This window comes from Micropterus salmoides, unplaced genomic scaffold (assembly GCF_014851395.1).
Source record: "Micropterus salmoides isolate LMB-PRFRI ecotype aquatic unplaced genomic scaffold, ASM1485139v1 Ms_hic_scaffold_10, whole genome shotgun sequence".
NCBI classification, from domain to species: Eukaryota; Metazoa; Chordata; class Actinopteri; order Centrarchiformes; family Centrarchidae; genus Micropterus; species Micropterus salmoides.
Genome location: NW_024040041.1, coordinates 26,438,087 through 26,455,494, shown reverse-complemented (window position 1 = coordinate 26,455,494; position 17,408 = coordinate 26,438,087). Strand labels below are relative to the sequence as shown.

General features: G+C 39.6%; 1 protein-coding gene across 3 annotated transcripts in view; it reads left to right on the top strand.

The window, feature by feature from the left end:
* The window catches only part of asic2 (acid-sensing (proton-gated) ion channel 2), a 403,584-nt gene extending 390,269 nt beyond the window's left edge, over positions 1-13,315 (top strand). For all 3 annotated transcript variants that reach the window (XM_038705436.1, XM_038705446.1, XM_038705428.1), the window contains 7 exons: positions 117-267; positions 580-636; positions 5,741-5,894; positions 6,993-7,084; positions 8,227-8,306; positions 9,232-9,300; positions 11,247-13,315. In XM_038705436.1, coding sequence (XP_038561364.1) covers positions 117-267; positions 580-636; positions 5,741-5,894; positions 6,993-7,084; positions 8,227-8,306; positions 9,232-9,300; positions 11,247-11,348 — 705 coding nt within the window. In that variant the 3' untranslated portion in view covers positions 11,349-13,315. The remainder of the gene's footprint in view (positions 1-116; positions 268-579; positions 637-5,740; positions 5,895-6,992; positions 7,085-8,226; positions 8,307-9,231; positions 9,301-11,246) is intronic.
* The last annotated feature ends 4,093 nt before the right edge of the window (positions 13,316-17,408 follow it).

The following is a 17,408-nucleotide window of genomic DNA, read 5'->3' as shown; positions in this document are numbered from 1 at the left end:
TATGTGGTATTACAAAGATCTTAAATTTCGTTCAGTGAACACTGCAGGAATCCTAGTGTGTGCGTTTGACAGAAACTATCTCCTGACTAATCCCACATCTCCTTTCTCACCTGTAGCTGACCTATCTGCCTCCCCCGTGGGGAGAGTGCGAGTCAAAGGCTCTGGAGTCGGGCTTTTTCCAGGTCTACAGTGTAACTGCCTGCAGGATTGACTGTGAAACTCGCTACATCGTCGAGAACTGCAACTGCAGGATGGTGCACATGCCTGGTAAGCACCACCACACCTTTGGTGGTGTATTGACCGTGTGTTTATCCAAAGTTTTTAGCAATGTTGCAGTATTTTAATGCGCGATTAAACTGCATTGAGAAGGCTCATATTGATATGACATGAAAATAATGGATTAGGGGTTGGCATTAAAAAAAGCCCTGGGATTATATATCTGGCACAAGAAAAGGCACTGCATCTTACATACTGTTTCTTGATTAACCTAATTGTGTTTGTACCTAAAGAGTTTTCCAAGAACTTAATGTATTAACACTGCCATTGACTGAATCCCTGTGTTTCATTCACTTTTCCTAGGTGATGCTTCTTACTGCACACCTGAGCAGTACAAAGACTGTGCTGAGCCTGCCCTTGGTAAGTCTGCATAAACACACAACTCTCATGAACATAAGTCACAATGACACACACATACTGTTTTTTATGGTTTACATATCGTTATTTGCCTCGGCAAGGATTAGGATTAATGTTTTTCCTGTTGATACAGAGCTTTAATGCTAAACATGCTTTAAAGATGAGCAACACCGGACAGATTTTTAAGCTTGAGACGACTCAACTGAAGAGCAGCTACAGTATATCATCTTGAATGCCAAACCACTGTAGTAGGAAAAGAAAATTCAAGATTTGATGATAGTCGATGTCATACTGTCCGTCTTAGTCCTCATTAAAAAAGGAAATTGCACAGTCAAGGAATAACTCACGTAGCTTCTGAAGGCCGATAACTGGTGTGCTAATTAGGCTACAGCACTCTGAGTATATTATATATGGTGGAAAGTGAATGTGTCACTACTTAACTTTTTGATTTATCAAGAGAATGAGATTCATCTCAATATTTCTCCTCGTGTATGAAGGGCTCATCAAGAGCAGACAGGGACTGCAGTATTAGAGTTCAATTTAATGGACGGATAGTCAGATAGATAATGGGTCATATTTCCTGCATTGAGTGAAATTATACAGCCAGGTAAGAGGTTTTTGGCAGCCTTCATCCATCCGTTCAAGTTCAAGATTTTATATTAACTTTGTCAGTTTTATTAAATGTCGGCAGGTCTCGTTGTTTTAAGATATTGATCGGTTTTACTTTGTTTTTACTTTTTATGAAACTGCCCTAATGTCTCAGTGTAATATTTTACTTTTTGCCATAGCCGCACACTCGAGAAAGACTCATGAAAGTCAGATTACGTTTTCTTTGTGATTTGATCTAAATAAAATTCCTTGGAAAGTGCTTCTAAAGCAGCAGGATTATAAAGAGATGTTTAAAGAGATGTTTTTTCAAACTATGTTAAGGAGCACAAGAAAGGCTGGAGCCTATATCACAGCAATGCATTTAAAAATTACATATTAACAAATTTACCAACAATGTGTTTTTCCACAAAGGCACCAAAGCTTTCACTGTAAGGGCTTTTCTTCCAGACAAAAAGTCTGTAGAGAAAAACTGTTGACGATGTGTTCTGTGGTATATCTAGAGTAACAAGGACTGTTTTACAGATCTAGGGTCTGTGTGTCAATGTGTCAAGCGGACCCTATCAGCTCTAACTGTCCACTGTTCCCCTTAGGGTTAGTTCTCTTTTTTTGAAAATGTGTTTTTGCACATTAGGTTTTTCACCGGTCCATTTCCAAACAAAAATGGTGGACTCGTGAAGATCGCTAATACAAAATAAATTCCATTAACCTCTGTTGTATTGGGCTGCAGGCAGAAACCTTATGAACTGTCTGTTTGGCTAGATTGTATGAGGTGCGATTTTTTTGTAATTTGGGCGTACCTATCATTTCGTAACTTCATTAAAAAATTAAAGCCTACTTGATATGATTAAGTTAAGCCACTGTTAGCCATATTAATTCTAATATAATCAGGTTTTTTTAATAAATAAAAGCCCATAGTCAGTAAAAACACAAATAATACATATTAATAAGCTCATTGAAAAGCAGACTAATGGTAATGCATCAACTGTTGGCCAGTCGGAGTTACAGCCACATTACAAGAGACTTTCTATCCTTCCACACGAGGACAATTATTTCTGGAAAGCCAGAAAGGTACCAAAAAACATAGCCATGGGCAACAAAACTTCCAGGCAATCAGCATCAAGAGTATTTACTGTAAATCACCAATGTGTCATTAGCATGCACTCAGAACCACACGTTGCACTGTGTGATTCAGCAGGAAGGCTTTGGTGCTTATTCCAGACAGCTCTTTTCCTCTCTCTTTCCTGTAATTGGCTTCATTTTGGAACAGTAAGGCTTTCACAATCCCAACACACACACACACACACACACACACACACTCAGCTTGGATCATTGAATGCAAATGAATTTTCATTTTAAACTCAGTGCCAGTTTGCTCTACCCACCAGAGAAGATTTCACACAGCAAAGTTTGATTGGGTTTTTCTCTCTCTATAACTGTGTCACTCAAGTTTTGGATACGGCCCTGAAAATATATTTTTTTGACAGGAGAAAGCTGCATCTGTTGTCTGTGAACAACTTGCTCATCAAGCCGTGTGCTTTTGAGGAAACGGAGACGGCTTGTAATTACACACCGAAGCAGAAAACACAATTATTTTGTTACAGCTGCCAAACTGAACATTCAACCTGCCAAAACTGTCCTCAATAAGTGGTTACCAGTATATCAGATGTCAGAAAGATATTATATCAGTTGTTATTAACAGCTAGTTATGCATTATAATTTAGAAAGAAGTTATCAAAAAGATTTAGTCTTTTAGATTTAAATGTGTGTGAGAGGGTTGTGGACAAAGGTGAGAGGCATAGAGAAAGAAATCAATCATTTGAAAGCACGAGGCCTTGCTCCCTTGTATCCAATAACGTCTCATTTGAATAAAAATAAGAGACCACTGAGAAGCCATATTGAATTTCCTCTTGCAATTACGTGACTGTGTGGCCTTGCTGGCTATTAGTGCACCATGGGGGATAGCTGCCTCGTGCTCTGTGATCTGCGGGTCTGCCACAGGCTGCCACTGTGAGAAGTAAGCCTGATAATATTAACTTCTCCTTCCCATTCCATTCAGAGGTTTAAAATCCGAAGAAGAGTTTTAAGTTCAAAGAAAGAAGTTTTAGGTAGATAGAGAGGACTCTGTAATCTCTGATGAAATTAAATGAGATCTATTCAAACTTTGCAATTTTAGAAATTCAGACTTCAGCTTAAGAAAGTGATTTGTGAGGAGTGTGAGCAGCCTTGGTGTCGGAGAAGCTTTTGATGGAGCTATATTTGAAAAGCTTGTGTCACTTAACATTACCATCACCGCGAGAGAGTTGGTGTTATGTAGGAGGCTGTGGGCTTAACATGAAATCATCCAGTGCATTTTAGTTTTTTTCTTTAAGTCAAACTACCAAAGCAGAGTCGTGAATAGCGTGGCATTTCTGCATCAGACTTTGTCTCTGCCAGGGTAAAGGCTGTTTCACAGTTGCTGCTCGAGGGTGTGTTTGTGTTTGGTGCTTTACATTCTCTCCTCTGTGACTTTGACAATGACATTGACTTATACTGTCGTTAGGGCTTTAACAGAGTAAACAGCCCCACGACTCAAGACGCTGTATAAATGGGGACGTGTGTGCAATTGTGTGTGTTATTCGTATGCCTGTGTTTGTAGGTATTATAGGTGTATGCGACCTCTGTTTTCAGTCAGTATAAGAAAAGAGTTGCTAGATGCATTTTAGATGCACAAAGTTGCAGAAGCTTCTGACTTCTACTTTAGTTTGAGCACAAGCTTTAAGGTTTATCAACAGTGAAAGAGCATCAACATATAGCTGACACTACAAAGATGTGGCTTATTAAAAGTAATTAGCTGTGCAGGTTATCGCAACTATTGCAACAACTTAACATAATGCTATTTTAGATTTGTAACAGGGGCGATTTTAGACCATTTTTATGGGTGCTTCAGCAAATTTTGGAGGTCTTTAAATTACTTAACGTTAAAAATACTACAAGGTTTGATTGTTTTTCTAATAAATTGAATGGTTATTTAGTCTACAAAATGTCAGAAAATTGTATAAAATGCTTGGTGCACTTTCCCAGATTCTAAGGTGATGTCTTCAAATATCTTGTTTTGTCCCATTAACAGTACAGACCCATGATATATTAAAATCAAATCTTCATCTTTGAGAAGCTGGAATCAGTGAACACTCTGCATTTTGCTTGAAAAACTTGAAACTTAAAAAATTAATAAGATATTGAAATTCAATTTTTCATAATTTCCTATTAATGGACAAAAATGACTATTTTATAATTTTTATAGAAATTAAAATGTGTTAAAAGCCTTATAGTGACCTTAACATATTGTAAATCATTTTCTCTAATTCCACTGTTTTAAAATATAGTCTCAGGATGTTTTTACTTTATACCTGCTGATCAAATTTGATCTTTTTTCATATTTTATACTTTTAATAACATTAACATGTTTTTTTTATCAACAGTTTTCTCATAAGGTATTAGAATAATACCTTATTTGATTTGTGCAGGTGACTCTCCTCCTGCCATTTTTATTGCATTTTATTTAGGGCTGGGCACGTTAACGTGTTATTATCGAGTTAACACATTAATTAACGCCTTAATAGCTACACACTGCTGGTCTTAGGAACGTCCTTAAAATCGCAACATAGGCTCTTGGCCCCGTGGGGTTGCTCTTTGCTCAGGTGAACAACACCAGACAAACGCTCCGCAAGTAAACGGCAGGCGCTCTATGGATAGTAACCATGGCAACGGCTTCTCTGCACTACACAGCTGTGGCCTATTTAACTTAAGTTAAAATTATAGGCTAACGTTACACAACTTTACCCGATAGACCTTCATCTGGTTTTGCGGGAATGATCTGCCATGTGAATTCCCTCCTGTTGATGTCCTATTTAGTAAACAGTAATGATGTTATGTTCGTGGCTCTGGACTCTAACTTGTTCCAACAAGCTATAAAAGGTGATGCCCTGGCAGTGTTAAATAGCTTTGGTTTTATATGTGATTTGATTACATTAATGTTTAAGTTGAGATTTACAAGAAATATTTTATTGCTACTGTGTAAAGGGAATACTGCTGGTAAAAAGCACCTTATTTGTTGAAGTGTTTGCAAACCACATGTTATTGCACTTTTGTGTATATACAGTAGGAGTACATTTAAATTAAAACTGTGCAATACACTACTTTAGAATTCAATATTCAGTTTTGCGCATAACAATGTGATTAATCGCGATTAAAATTTTAATCATTGCCCAGCACTAATTTTATTATTAATCCAGGCTGAATGCCTTAGTCAGACTTTAACATTGTCAGCAGAGTATTCATAACCACAACAGGAACTTCATGCCCAAAATTTGGTAAAAACTCTGAGTATTTTCTGCATTTAAACTGGATGTCTCACTATGTCTGGTAGTATGTCAGGAAAGTTTCACTTTGTATCTAAAAGACCATTTTCCCCTTGTGTTCATCATCCTCAACCCATCCTCCCACATTGCGTTCCATGAAGCTAAACTGTCTGCCGTGGAGAGCAGTAACTGCATGTGCAGGACACCGTGTAACATGACCCGCTACAACAAAGAGCTGTCCATGGTAAAAATCCCCAGCAAGACCTCGGCCCGCTACCTGCAGAAGAAGTTCAACAAGTCAGAGAAGTACATCACGTAAGTAGCCAGAGCTTCTTCTCATGTTGTTTGCTCTGTTCTGACCACCAGCAGGCAATGCAAGTGAAGCATACTGTATATATTTACTGGTCACAGAACTTTGCAACTGTGACCTGTAGATATATTAGCTCTTATTAACATTGTTATTCGGCTAAAGATACTGTGGGACTGCTTGTACTGTTAGGAAATAAAATTCCAATAGCATAGAATTAACATAAAAATAACTTTGAATGAATGTATTATAAATTGAAACATTACAGCATTTCTGAACTATGCCTATGAATTTAATTAATATGTTTTTGAGATTAGTCAATGTTTTCATTTTTCCTAAATGATAGTAGGTAGAAATGACCACAAAGTGATAACACAACAATTCTTAATATGTTTTGTCATGTGTTGTAAGCCATGAAATACCACCAAAAAAAACTAACTGATGGAGGGAAACTACCAGAAAATATTCACTTCCTGCAATCCCTCATGCTAATGATTACTTAGGCTTAAGAACATTGCATGTGGATTAAAAACAAATCATTGGCGAGCACATTTCATGAATCAGATGTAGTTTGCTTATTTTTTCCGATTTTGTTTTGGCAAAGACAAAAAAGAAAAAGGAAAAGGTCATTTGTGAATGAGGCACAATGAGTGTAGCTGATTATTTTTGAGGGATTTTTACCAAATGCATTCATTGTTAACACACTACGGCAGACATTTATACAGACACATTTATACCAACGCACATTTTAGTCTCCAATTTACCTGATGCAGAGGAAAGCATCCAGCATCCAGTGGAAACACATAAAGGGGAAAACTCACTACAGAGACACTCAATCATTAATTTAAAGGACTATAGGAAACAATCTAGGCAGCAAAAAGGCTCAGTGGTTATTGTTTCCTATAGTCCTTTAAATTAATGATTTAAAAAGCTGGAATCTCTGTCTAGTTATGCAGCCAGCGTGTTCTCCTCCCACACAGTGATTGTGTTTCCCTGTTTGCTCAGCTCTGCAAGAAATGGATGGACTGTTGCTGATTGTGCTGCATGCCAAGTTATCACCTGATGTGGGATTCATTAAGACAAGTACCCTGTTTTGCTTTTTGCAGAGACAACATCTTGGTGTTGGACGTGTTCTTTGAGGCTTTGAACTACGAGACCATCGAGCAAAAGAAAGCTTACGAGGTGGCAGGCTTGCTGGGTAGGTTTTAATCAATGTTAATCTCATTTTCCAAACCTGGATCCAGTCTGCGTTAGCCACAACCAAATGCTACTTTTGAAATTATGACATGATTTATGGGAAACCCTGACTCATGGCAGCAGATTTAAATAAGATAATTAAAAGATGCCTGATTGGATGATCAACAACTTTACTGATAATGCTATTATAGGGAATGTGACAAGTCATCAGCAAAATGACTTGTCACTGAAATGTTGTGATTTAAAGTGGCAGTAAGCACATTTTTACAACTTTGGAGTTGTTGGGGTTCAGTAAATGAACAGAGCAGCAATTACCCTCTCCACAATCTTTAACTGATTATAAAGAGGTCATTGAAGTTACTAATTTTTGTGTGTTGCTGTCACTTGTTTTAACATTGACCAGTTATCTGAGACAAGCTGAATAAAAATAGCCTAATGCGACTCTGGGAATGGGAATCTGGAATCCAGGTCAACTGAGATATTGTATGTGATTAAGTAAGACATGATACTCAATCGAGTTGTACTGACTCAAACTTGACAGGTGCAAACAAAGTGTTAGGTTTAACGTTGGTTTTGTTGCTGAAAGCTTAGGGCTTGGGACGGATTTTGTTTTATTTATTTTCAAATGTATTCAATTAAGAAATCTCCCTCTTTCTACAAAATGCCCACAGAAGAGGGAAAAAGCAAAAGTATAGCCAAGGCATTGCATTGGTCAAATAAAGCAGAAATATTGACTTGATTCTTGTTTGGGCATTACCAGTAGGGTTCAAATGAGTCAGGTTTTGAGGTCAGGACATTGGTAGGGGCTGGGTTTGGGCCTTTGCAGAACTCTAACGAGCTGTTGTGATATCTGAAAGTAAAGGATGAAGTGGAGGCACTGTGACATTTCAAGAGTTTGTTGTTTTCATATATCAGGACACCATGGAGAGTTTCACTGTGCCTGTGCTAACCACAGGCCAACGAGGAAGCAATGTTCAAAATCCCATTAATTATCAGTTTAACCAATTTATCTGCAGTTTACTATATCTTGCACACTGATTCAGAACACTGGTTAGACAACTGACCACAATTATTTGAGATGTCATGTCATACAACTTTAACAGACTGACTTGTTGTTTCTGTCTTTTTGTGTAACTTCTGCAGGTGATATTGGTGGTCAGATGGGTCTGTTCATTGGAGCCAGCATCCTCACCATCCTAGAGCTGTTTGACTATGCTTATGAGGTCAGTCCAAAGTTGCCTTTGAAAGGTTTTCACACTTTTATTCTCACATACAAGGTTGTAGGTTTGGTCTGAACATTGGTAGGGACCAACGGTGGATTTTTCATGTCATTACTACAAAGTCTGCTGCTCATCTACCACCCAACCTTGTTCCCCTCTTGTGTTGCTGTGAAGTTTAAAAGCGACAGAGACCCAGATTGTCACTTAACCATAGTAACTCACTCTCACTCCTGCCTGCATGGTGCAGGAAGAGAGGGAGAGCCACTGACTGAGATTACTCTGAGCACTTTCCCCCTGATGTTCTGAATAACTCCCTAGATCTGTCGCTAATCACTTTTTTGGAAATAAAGTCGCTGAAAGGGACAATTCAGTAGTTGCTGGATATTGGTTGGGACGTGTCCCTATTGTACCTACTTAATTCTTCGCCTTTGCTACATACTATACAACTAATTACAGTTTCACAATTTTTGTTGGTGCAATTAACTTTGATAGCTTTTGGTTTTTTCAGTAAACAGCGAGAACACTGACCATGAAAGCTGACAACAGAAACAATGTCACTTGTACAAAAAGCAGATAGGAACTAGACTTACTTAGCTGGCGGAGATAAAGGATTGTGTGATGGTACGTTTCCATTAACTTTGCGCTATTGTGCGCAACCCTCTTTAGAGCTTCTCATGCTGCTTTCAGCTGCACAAGGTTTGGATCTGGAAACACATTTTAATGGCCATGATGGAGTAATGAGGATAAGAAAGCAGTTCATGCAGAAATGATTGTGATGGTGTAGCGTGTTGCCACATTTTCCACCAGATTACTTTTTTTACTTTGACGCCAAATGTTCCTGTACAGTCTGTAATTACCGGAGAGCTAATGGAGGTCTTCTATAACAGACTGAATTTGAAGTCTCTTTGACTTATTTCCCAATCTGCAGGTGGTTAAAGACAGACTACTGGATTTACTGAGCAGAGAGGATGAGGAAGAGAGTCATGGAGAGGATGTGGTAAGTGCAGTCTTCAACCTTTCATTTGTCAATCTTCTTTACAGATTGCTCTGTGTATATGGAGTATATAGATTCAGTGTAATTTTACTCACTCTGATCATGCATATCCAACCTTGCCCTTTCTCTACTCCTCTGCGCAAGCATGTAGAAAGAGCACCCTTGCAAATCTAAGCCTGTGTTCAGACCGATAGTCGCATGCCAATTTGGCAGAAAAAACTCTTTGAAGGAGCACTCAAAGAATCCGACCAGCAACAAGGACTCTGCTGGGAGCAACTAATCCCCCCTTAACAAAAACGTGCATGAACATCAAATCTTAGTTGAATCAACAATGCCAAAATCTGCAGTATAGGGAGAAAGGATAGAGTGGTGGAGGGAGCTGCAGCAGCTAACAGCATTTGCATGACAGTGCCTATAGAGTAATCAGTGAGAAGTGTCAGGTTGTGATGGTCACTATTGACACTTGAAAGAATATTACTGCACATTATTAGTCATCTGTTAGCCAAGCAGCAGTGAATAAACCACTGATGACGAAGCATGAATGAAGCTGCTGCCAATTCAGTGGCAGTACCCCGCTGATAACGATCCTGTATTTTTGAATCATTTCACATTGAGCTCAACTTTAGTGAATTTTGACACACACATTTAATTTATTGACCAATTTTATACAACATGCTGTGTCTGAGAATTAACTGCTTTATTAGAGTCATGAGGGTCAAATTCAAAGGATTGCACGGTTTTTGCAGCCGCTAAACCAGCTCACATAAAACAAAAAGAAACCGTGTAATTGTCAAAGCACCAACAAAGGGTGAAATGTACCCCTAACTGCACTTCCAAGCAAATAGTGTCTCTGTGCTCCGATGTTATTTGCACATATTTAAATTAGATAATATGCATACAATTGACACGAAATTGGCCCCTTTCTATGCAAACAAGCCTCACTGCAAAAAAAGCCCAATTCATAAACACCAGTGCTAATAGCCACATGCAGTTAACGTGAATTAGAATTATTAGCGTCTTCAGAGAGTTGGTGGTAGCTGAAGCATATTTATAAGGAGTGTCACACCTAGACTTTCGAGTGATAATGGCAGTGGTGATTGTAGCCAGGCGAAGCAATAGCCCAACACAGTACACCATATGAGCACACACAGTACAATACCTGATATAGACCACAAGGTAATGAAACTGGAAAACAACATAAAAACTACTGCTGAGAGAAGCGAATGGTTACGCAGAGTAATAGTCTAGCCCAGAGCAGAGTAGGAGAGAAAACGGCTCTCTATGAGCAGGAGTGCACATGTAAAGAATCCCAAACAACAGTCACTCTGACAAAACACTGAGTGAGGCATAGAAAAACGAAAAACATCCCATAATTATGGGTGTTAATATATAATTAGAATACTTATAATTAGAATGTCTTCTCTTTCAAATCAAAAATTTTAAGGTACGACCGGAAAGGTTTGTTCTTGCAGCCACATATATTAGGTTTTTTGACTCAAATGTTGTTTAACCATGTCATGTGATATATAATTTAAGTATACTTTAAGAACAAATGCTACTGGGACCACTACAGAAAATTGCAGATGAACATTTTACCGTTGCAAAAAAGGGCAAATTGCACTCAGCTGAAAATCTTTATGGCTGTGTTTGCGCTTAGTGCAATATCTTTTGTGATTTGGACCTTGAGACAGGGCAGATAGCGGTTGAAAGTGATGAGCAACTGATGGTGCTATAAGTGGCCTCATTCCTTGAGTAAAATGCGTTAACTTACTGTCCTGTTACCGCCCAAGCTACCATGGCTGAGTAGTTCTAGCATGTTACGGCCAAACTAGCAATCGGCTCCATAAGTAGTCACCACGTCATCAGAAACACAGATTTCAAAAGAATGCCGAAAATGTGCTTTTCCTCTCTGACCTAGCACTAAGACTCTTTTGATCTTTTTTTCCCAGAGTTCCTGTGACCCCGTGGCAAACCACTCGGAGTCCATCAGCCACACTGTGACAGTCCCCCTGCAGACAACACTGGGCACCCTGGAGGAGATTGCCTGCTGAGGCCCTCCCCTGTTCCCCTCAGAGCCACACACATCCAGAGGCTGCCTCCACTGGGTGGCACTACATCCTCTGTTAGGGCATCCTGTAGGACCGTAACAGTGGAGGGGAGGAGACAAAGACAAGTTGGTCTAAAAACAGCACTGCGCACTGTCACACCGCCCTATCTGAGGCACTAATGGGGATTAAAGCGCTGTCGGCTGGACTTATCGGCCCTCTCTGTCACCCTCTACGTAGTGGGAGGGCGGGCTCCACTTTGCCAGACCTGCAGGGGGGTCTGAATCTCCACATACATGCACACAGAAAATCAGAGACTAGGTGTGGCAACTACCCATAAAGGGGGCCTGTCCCTGTGCAACATATCTATGTAACAAACACATTCATATGTCGGTCACTGCCAAATGAACTGTACAAAATTGGTTTTGAACTGTCCAAACTGCATGTGTCAATCTATTTTGCTCTTTTTGCTGATGCATACGCTGGGCTACAGTGTTGCTTTACTGTACATGTGTGCCATTTGTCTCTCTATCTGCAGGACACGCCTGTGGCAAGGGCACAGTGAGATATTGAACTTCGAATGTACAGATTGAACATATGGTTGTTCATGAATCATTGTTCAGATATGACCAATCCTTTCAAAATCTATTCTAATGAGCGATATATCATTTCTTAGATAAATATCCTGAAAGGAGTTGGTGATCTATGAGCGTTACTGAGAGGAAAAAAACACCTGAACATTTGCTTTGTTTACTGAAAACGGAGTGTAATCCGAACATTTTACATATTTTTTTTTTTCAGTTTCAGTTAAATCAGTTTACTAGAAGGCATGTTTGCTATGTGACTCCTGGGGTGCTAAGCTGTTCTCTACAGACATCTTTAAAGGGATGTCATACTCGTACTGTTAATTTATGTGAATAAATGACTGGCTTCTGGCTGCTGCACCTCACCACAACACCCAGCTAAGTGAGGTAGAATTTGAATTTATTTGCCTGCCAGACAGCAAGCCATTTACAAAACGCTGCAGAAAATGAATATGCCCTCGGTGTTGTTAAACTATTGTTTCACTAAGAGAATGTCAGGTTGATATTTTGGACAGCTATTACCACTTTATCAATGATGGCATCATTTTGTCCTTTACCAAGAAAATCCCCGTTCTTGATTATTAAAATAACTACAAAAGCACCTTGAAGAGGGTTCAGCCAAGATGGGGTTATTTGTTGTTTTTTCAGGATACAGGGTCTGCTGTGTTATGGTGTAAATATCTGTGTTTTTTTTCCTTATAGAAACGGGTACCACGCAGACCTGCCTGAAGCAGATCTAATTTAAAAGATCTTTGGTAAAACATCAACTCCAGTTCCAGACGTGACTACTTATTTTTTTGTCAAAATGTTACTCTGCAGCTCTCAGTAGGTAAGAATGTTATATAACAGGGAGTAGCATTTTGGGGTAGTTGAATGTCATGCTAAAAATGAAGGGCACACTTTGCTATGAGCACCAGGCATCCGTTCCAATGCAGGTTCAGCTGAACCTTCAGTGTCCTCAGTTAACATATAAATGGCTTTACACCAAAAGCTTGTGTGAGACCATGTGGAAGATTTAGTGTATCTAAGTTTTCTATAGTTCATGATCATCCTAGCATGATCTCTGTCATGATGGTAATGTATATTACAGGTAGGAATGAATTCAAGTGCTTTGTGAGACTGTTTGAATTATGATTTCCCATCTGTGGCTCAACCTGCTGTCTCTGTGTACTATCTCATGTTGTGGCTTCAGACGAACACAATCCTCAGCCGACCTGAAGGAGTGTGAGACAAACGTGTTTCGCTTCTCTTGGTGGCAATGACACTGGCTGTTTCTTCTCTCTACTTTGGCTTCAATTGTTAACGCAGGACAGCGTTTTCTCATTTTGTGATGCAGCATACAGTGTGTGTTTTTAATGTGAAACAATTAAATTAAACAGTTGTTTTGCAGTGGTGGCGTCCTGTTGTAACAAGGCTAAGCAAGACAAGTTATTTGTATTGCACCTTTCAACAACAATGCAATTTAAACTGCTTTAAATAACACATGATATAAAAGAAACACAAGACAATATAACTAGACTAAGAGTCTACAGCCATACTAGCAGCAACAGCAATCCACCCTGTAGTAGTTGAAATATATCAGTTTGGACTGACAGACATAAGCTAAAACTGAACAAAACAGAATACACAGAAAAGTAAAAAGTTACAGTGCAGAGGTTTAAGCCTGTTAACAAGAACCAAGAGTTGGAGCAGTTTTTCTGTGAGCTTGCCTTGCAGTCGTCCTCAGTCGATGTGCCATTTCTTGGGCGGTTTAGACAGTGAACTATGAACTGACTCTGGGACATTCTTAACTTTTAAATGTGGGAGTTTGAAAGACTGCAGGGAATGAGTTGGCACAAAGCTCCTGACAACTCCTGCAGATAGAACTGGAGAATGAACAGCAAGCTACGCTAGATCAAATGTACAGTAGCTTGGCAAGGTGCAATTCCCCTCTGACGTCCATACTACATGCTCTTAATATTGACAGAGGTGTTCCCCTAATCAGCCGTGAATGATTAAAGCAGCTTGGACATTGGGGGAGTCATGCCACAGCAGTGGAAAAATCCCCTTGAAAACTGATTTAGCTGGCTAGTCAGGTTTTATTAAGCATCGCTACTTTTAAGAAAATCGAACAGTAGTAGCAGTGAGCGCTGGAACTTAGAGAGTGCTATATCTGTCCTTACTCCGTGGCTACAGATTTGTTTCATAAATCCACTCTAATAATGCTTCAGCTACAGCTCAGACATGCACAAACCATAGTACTTGTGAATGAAATAATGCTGTCATAAGTAGAAGCATTAATGATTGTAATAGTTAATGGACTGTGGGCTGAGGAACTGTCCTCAAAGGGACTTTCAGTTGAGCTTATCTTCAGAGCATGAGGGCAGTTACATTTTTGAGTTAACTATTGTAGAAAATAATCCCTGTATTTGGTTTACTTATATTAATATTCTTCGCATTGCCAGAGACTCTTATCTGGGAGCTGCTGCAGGCTGGGGTTCAGTCTCAGTTCAGTCTCACTTCATTTAGCAGATATTTAGGCAGTAGAAATTGCCTGCAGGTCAGCCATAGTGCATCAGCAGCTCATTGTAAACATACAAGTTGCTTTGGTAGACTAGGTACCCACATACAGCAGAGGTTGCACAAGTACTTAAAAAAGCATTCTAGAAACAATAAGATCAAATACTTTAGTGCAGTTAAGTGTTTCATGAATCAATTTCATGTGCTAAAGTAAGAAGAGAGAAATATTGTGCTCAGTCAAAGACAAAAAGGGAGCTCATTTGTCACTAATGTCAAAGTACCAAAATAGTTTTTGCACCAACATCCATCTGGATGTTCTTTTAATTCAATTTTTTTCATTTTTGTATCAAACACGGGAGTATTTAGGCTCTGCTTTCTTCAGTTTGCAGTTAGCATTAGTGTTTATAACCTCTGATTTTATTAACAGACGTATTGTTAATAGTTTTTATTGGGTGTAACTTTTGCTAATCCAGAGGCTGGCTTTATGGATATATCAGTATAAAAGGAGCTTTTCATTTTCACATCTCACTCATTAGAAATTGTAGTTTTCCACAGGGGTCTGAAAAGGCTCAATTCTGTTTGTACAAGGTAGATTTATTTATCATTTAACAACACAGGGTTATATAACAGCATGAAGTTGTAGTTCCCTTTATGCTAACAGTAGATGGGTGGATAAATAACAAGTCATAGAAATAAAATTATATTACATGGTGGAGTACTGCGGTTGAATGTTGGAGCCTGGAGAAAGAAGCTGCTCTTAAATCTGGTGGTACCGCAGTGGATCCTTCTGCATCGATTGCCAGACAGCAACTGGTGAACATCCTAGTATCCTGTGGGCTCTGCACAGGCACCTCACCTCACCGATATCTCTGACGCTTCGTAGATTGGCACAAATAATGCTCTGGGTGGTTGTGATCACCCACTTCACCCGCCTGTGATGTTTCCAGTCAGGATGCTTTCTATTGCTCCTCTGTAAAAGTTAACAAGAACTTGGAACGGGAATTTATCCTTCTTAAGTTTCCTTAAGAAACAGCCGTTTCTGAGCTTTCTTCACCAGCATAAAGATGTGATATCATCATGTCAGGTTCTCTGTGATGCTGATTCCCAGGAACCTGAAATTATTTGCCTGCTCCACCTCAGCTCCACTGATGTAGACAGTAATGAGCGTCTTTATTATAAAATCAGCTATCAGCTCCTTGGTTTTGCTGATGTTGAGCCGTAAGCTGTTCTCTGTGTTCCGTTCTGCAAGAGTGTTGATTTCCTCCTGATATAAAGTCTCATCATTGCTTGAAATCCTGCCGATAACAGTGGTGTCATCCACAAACCTCACAACAGAGTTCTCACCATGTCAGGGGATGCAGTCATGGGTGTACAGCGTGAACAGGAGGGGGCTGAGCACACAGCCCTGGGGGGCTCCGGTGTTAAGCACTAGAGTGGAGGAGGTGTGACCGCCAATCCAGAGTATCTGTGGTCTGTTTGCGAGGAAGTAGCAATATCCAGTTGGAGAGTGTTGTACTTAAGCCTAGAGTGCTGAGTTTGCTAATCAGTTTCATGGGGGAGATTGTGTGGAATGCTGAGCTAAAATCCACAAACACTGTAGGGCAGTGGAGATCCTCTGTTAATCTGTTGGTCCTACTAGCAAACTGGTGAGGGCCCATGCTGACTGGGATGTTGTACTTTATGTGCTGGAGAACCCAAGGCGTCACTTTGTGCTGAAAAGTAGTAGGGACATTTAAGGGATCAGATTAGGAGTGCAGTGATACATTTTGGGGGATGTGGGGGTCCTCCCCAGAAAATTTTGAGCATTAAACACTTAATTTCCTGCATTCTGGAGACATTTTCCAGACCAATTTATGGTTGAAATGTCTTTTATAAATAAAGGGAAACACAAAATTCAGGTGTTAGGTGACAATACAAAATATAAAAATATAATGTAATATAATGTACAACTTGTTTTTTTTAGCTTAAGTTACTTTCTTGGACAATGCACATTTGTTTCTTAGATATTTACATTGCATTGCATGTTTCTTATTGTCCTTCTTTTTGCTGTTTTCACAAGTCGTGTGTCAACGTGTGATGAAGATGAAGAGGTTGTGGTAGCTCATGTGGTAGAGCACAGACAACATATCAAGACTGAGTCCACACCGCAGCGACCCAGATTCAAATCCAGCTTGAGTTCTTTGCTGCACGTCATCCCCTCTCTCTTCTGCCTTTCCTGTCTCTCTCTGCTGTCCTATCAAATAAAATGGAAAAATGCCACAAATAAAAAAGACTCAGCCCTGCAGCTAAATGCTGAAGAAGGCATAGCCAAAACCCTAGAAAATATAATCAGTGCTTTATTTTTCTATATGCAAAAGCAAGAACACCCAAACACAAACAAACAATTTGTACACCTAAAGTCATGTTGGAGAAGTGTCCAGTGCATCCAGCTTGGCCAGTCTGTGTCAATAAACACAAACTGTCAATGTTCACTGGTAGGAAGCCAGCCAGGGACCATGTCCAGGTTGCTGCACTGGAACTTCTTTGAAAGAGGCTGTGAGTGAGACAGTGCATGCACTAAGACCAAATGATGTTTCTGATGCAGAGAAAGGGTTCATGGGAAGCTTTTAGCTGCTAGATTGGAGATAGGCCAATCACTGACTGATTGGCTGGGCAAGGATATCTGGCAGCACTGGCACTACTGTAGGCCAACCTAGATGTTTGTTGTTGTTTTTTTTATTATTTGCTTCCTAACTTCGTCGTCCTTGACATCGCATTCCCTGTTTCTCTCAGTGCCTTTCAGCCTGGGAAGGATGTAGACTACCATTTACCTCCACTGTCTGATACACATGGAGTCACTAGCCTTACAACAGAGGAGTTATACCAGGAGACCATAACTGAAATTGAAACTGTGACCTTAGTTTATTACAACATGTTTCGATATGTATATGTAACATTTTTGATAAAAACTGCTCAAATGTTACATTATCATGTAAATACTGGT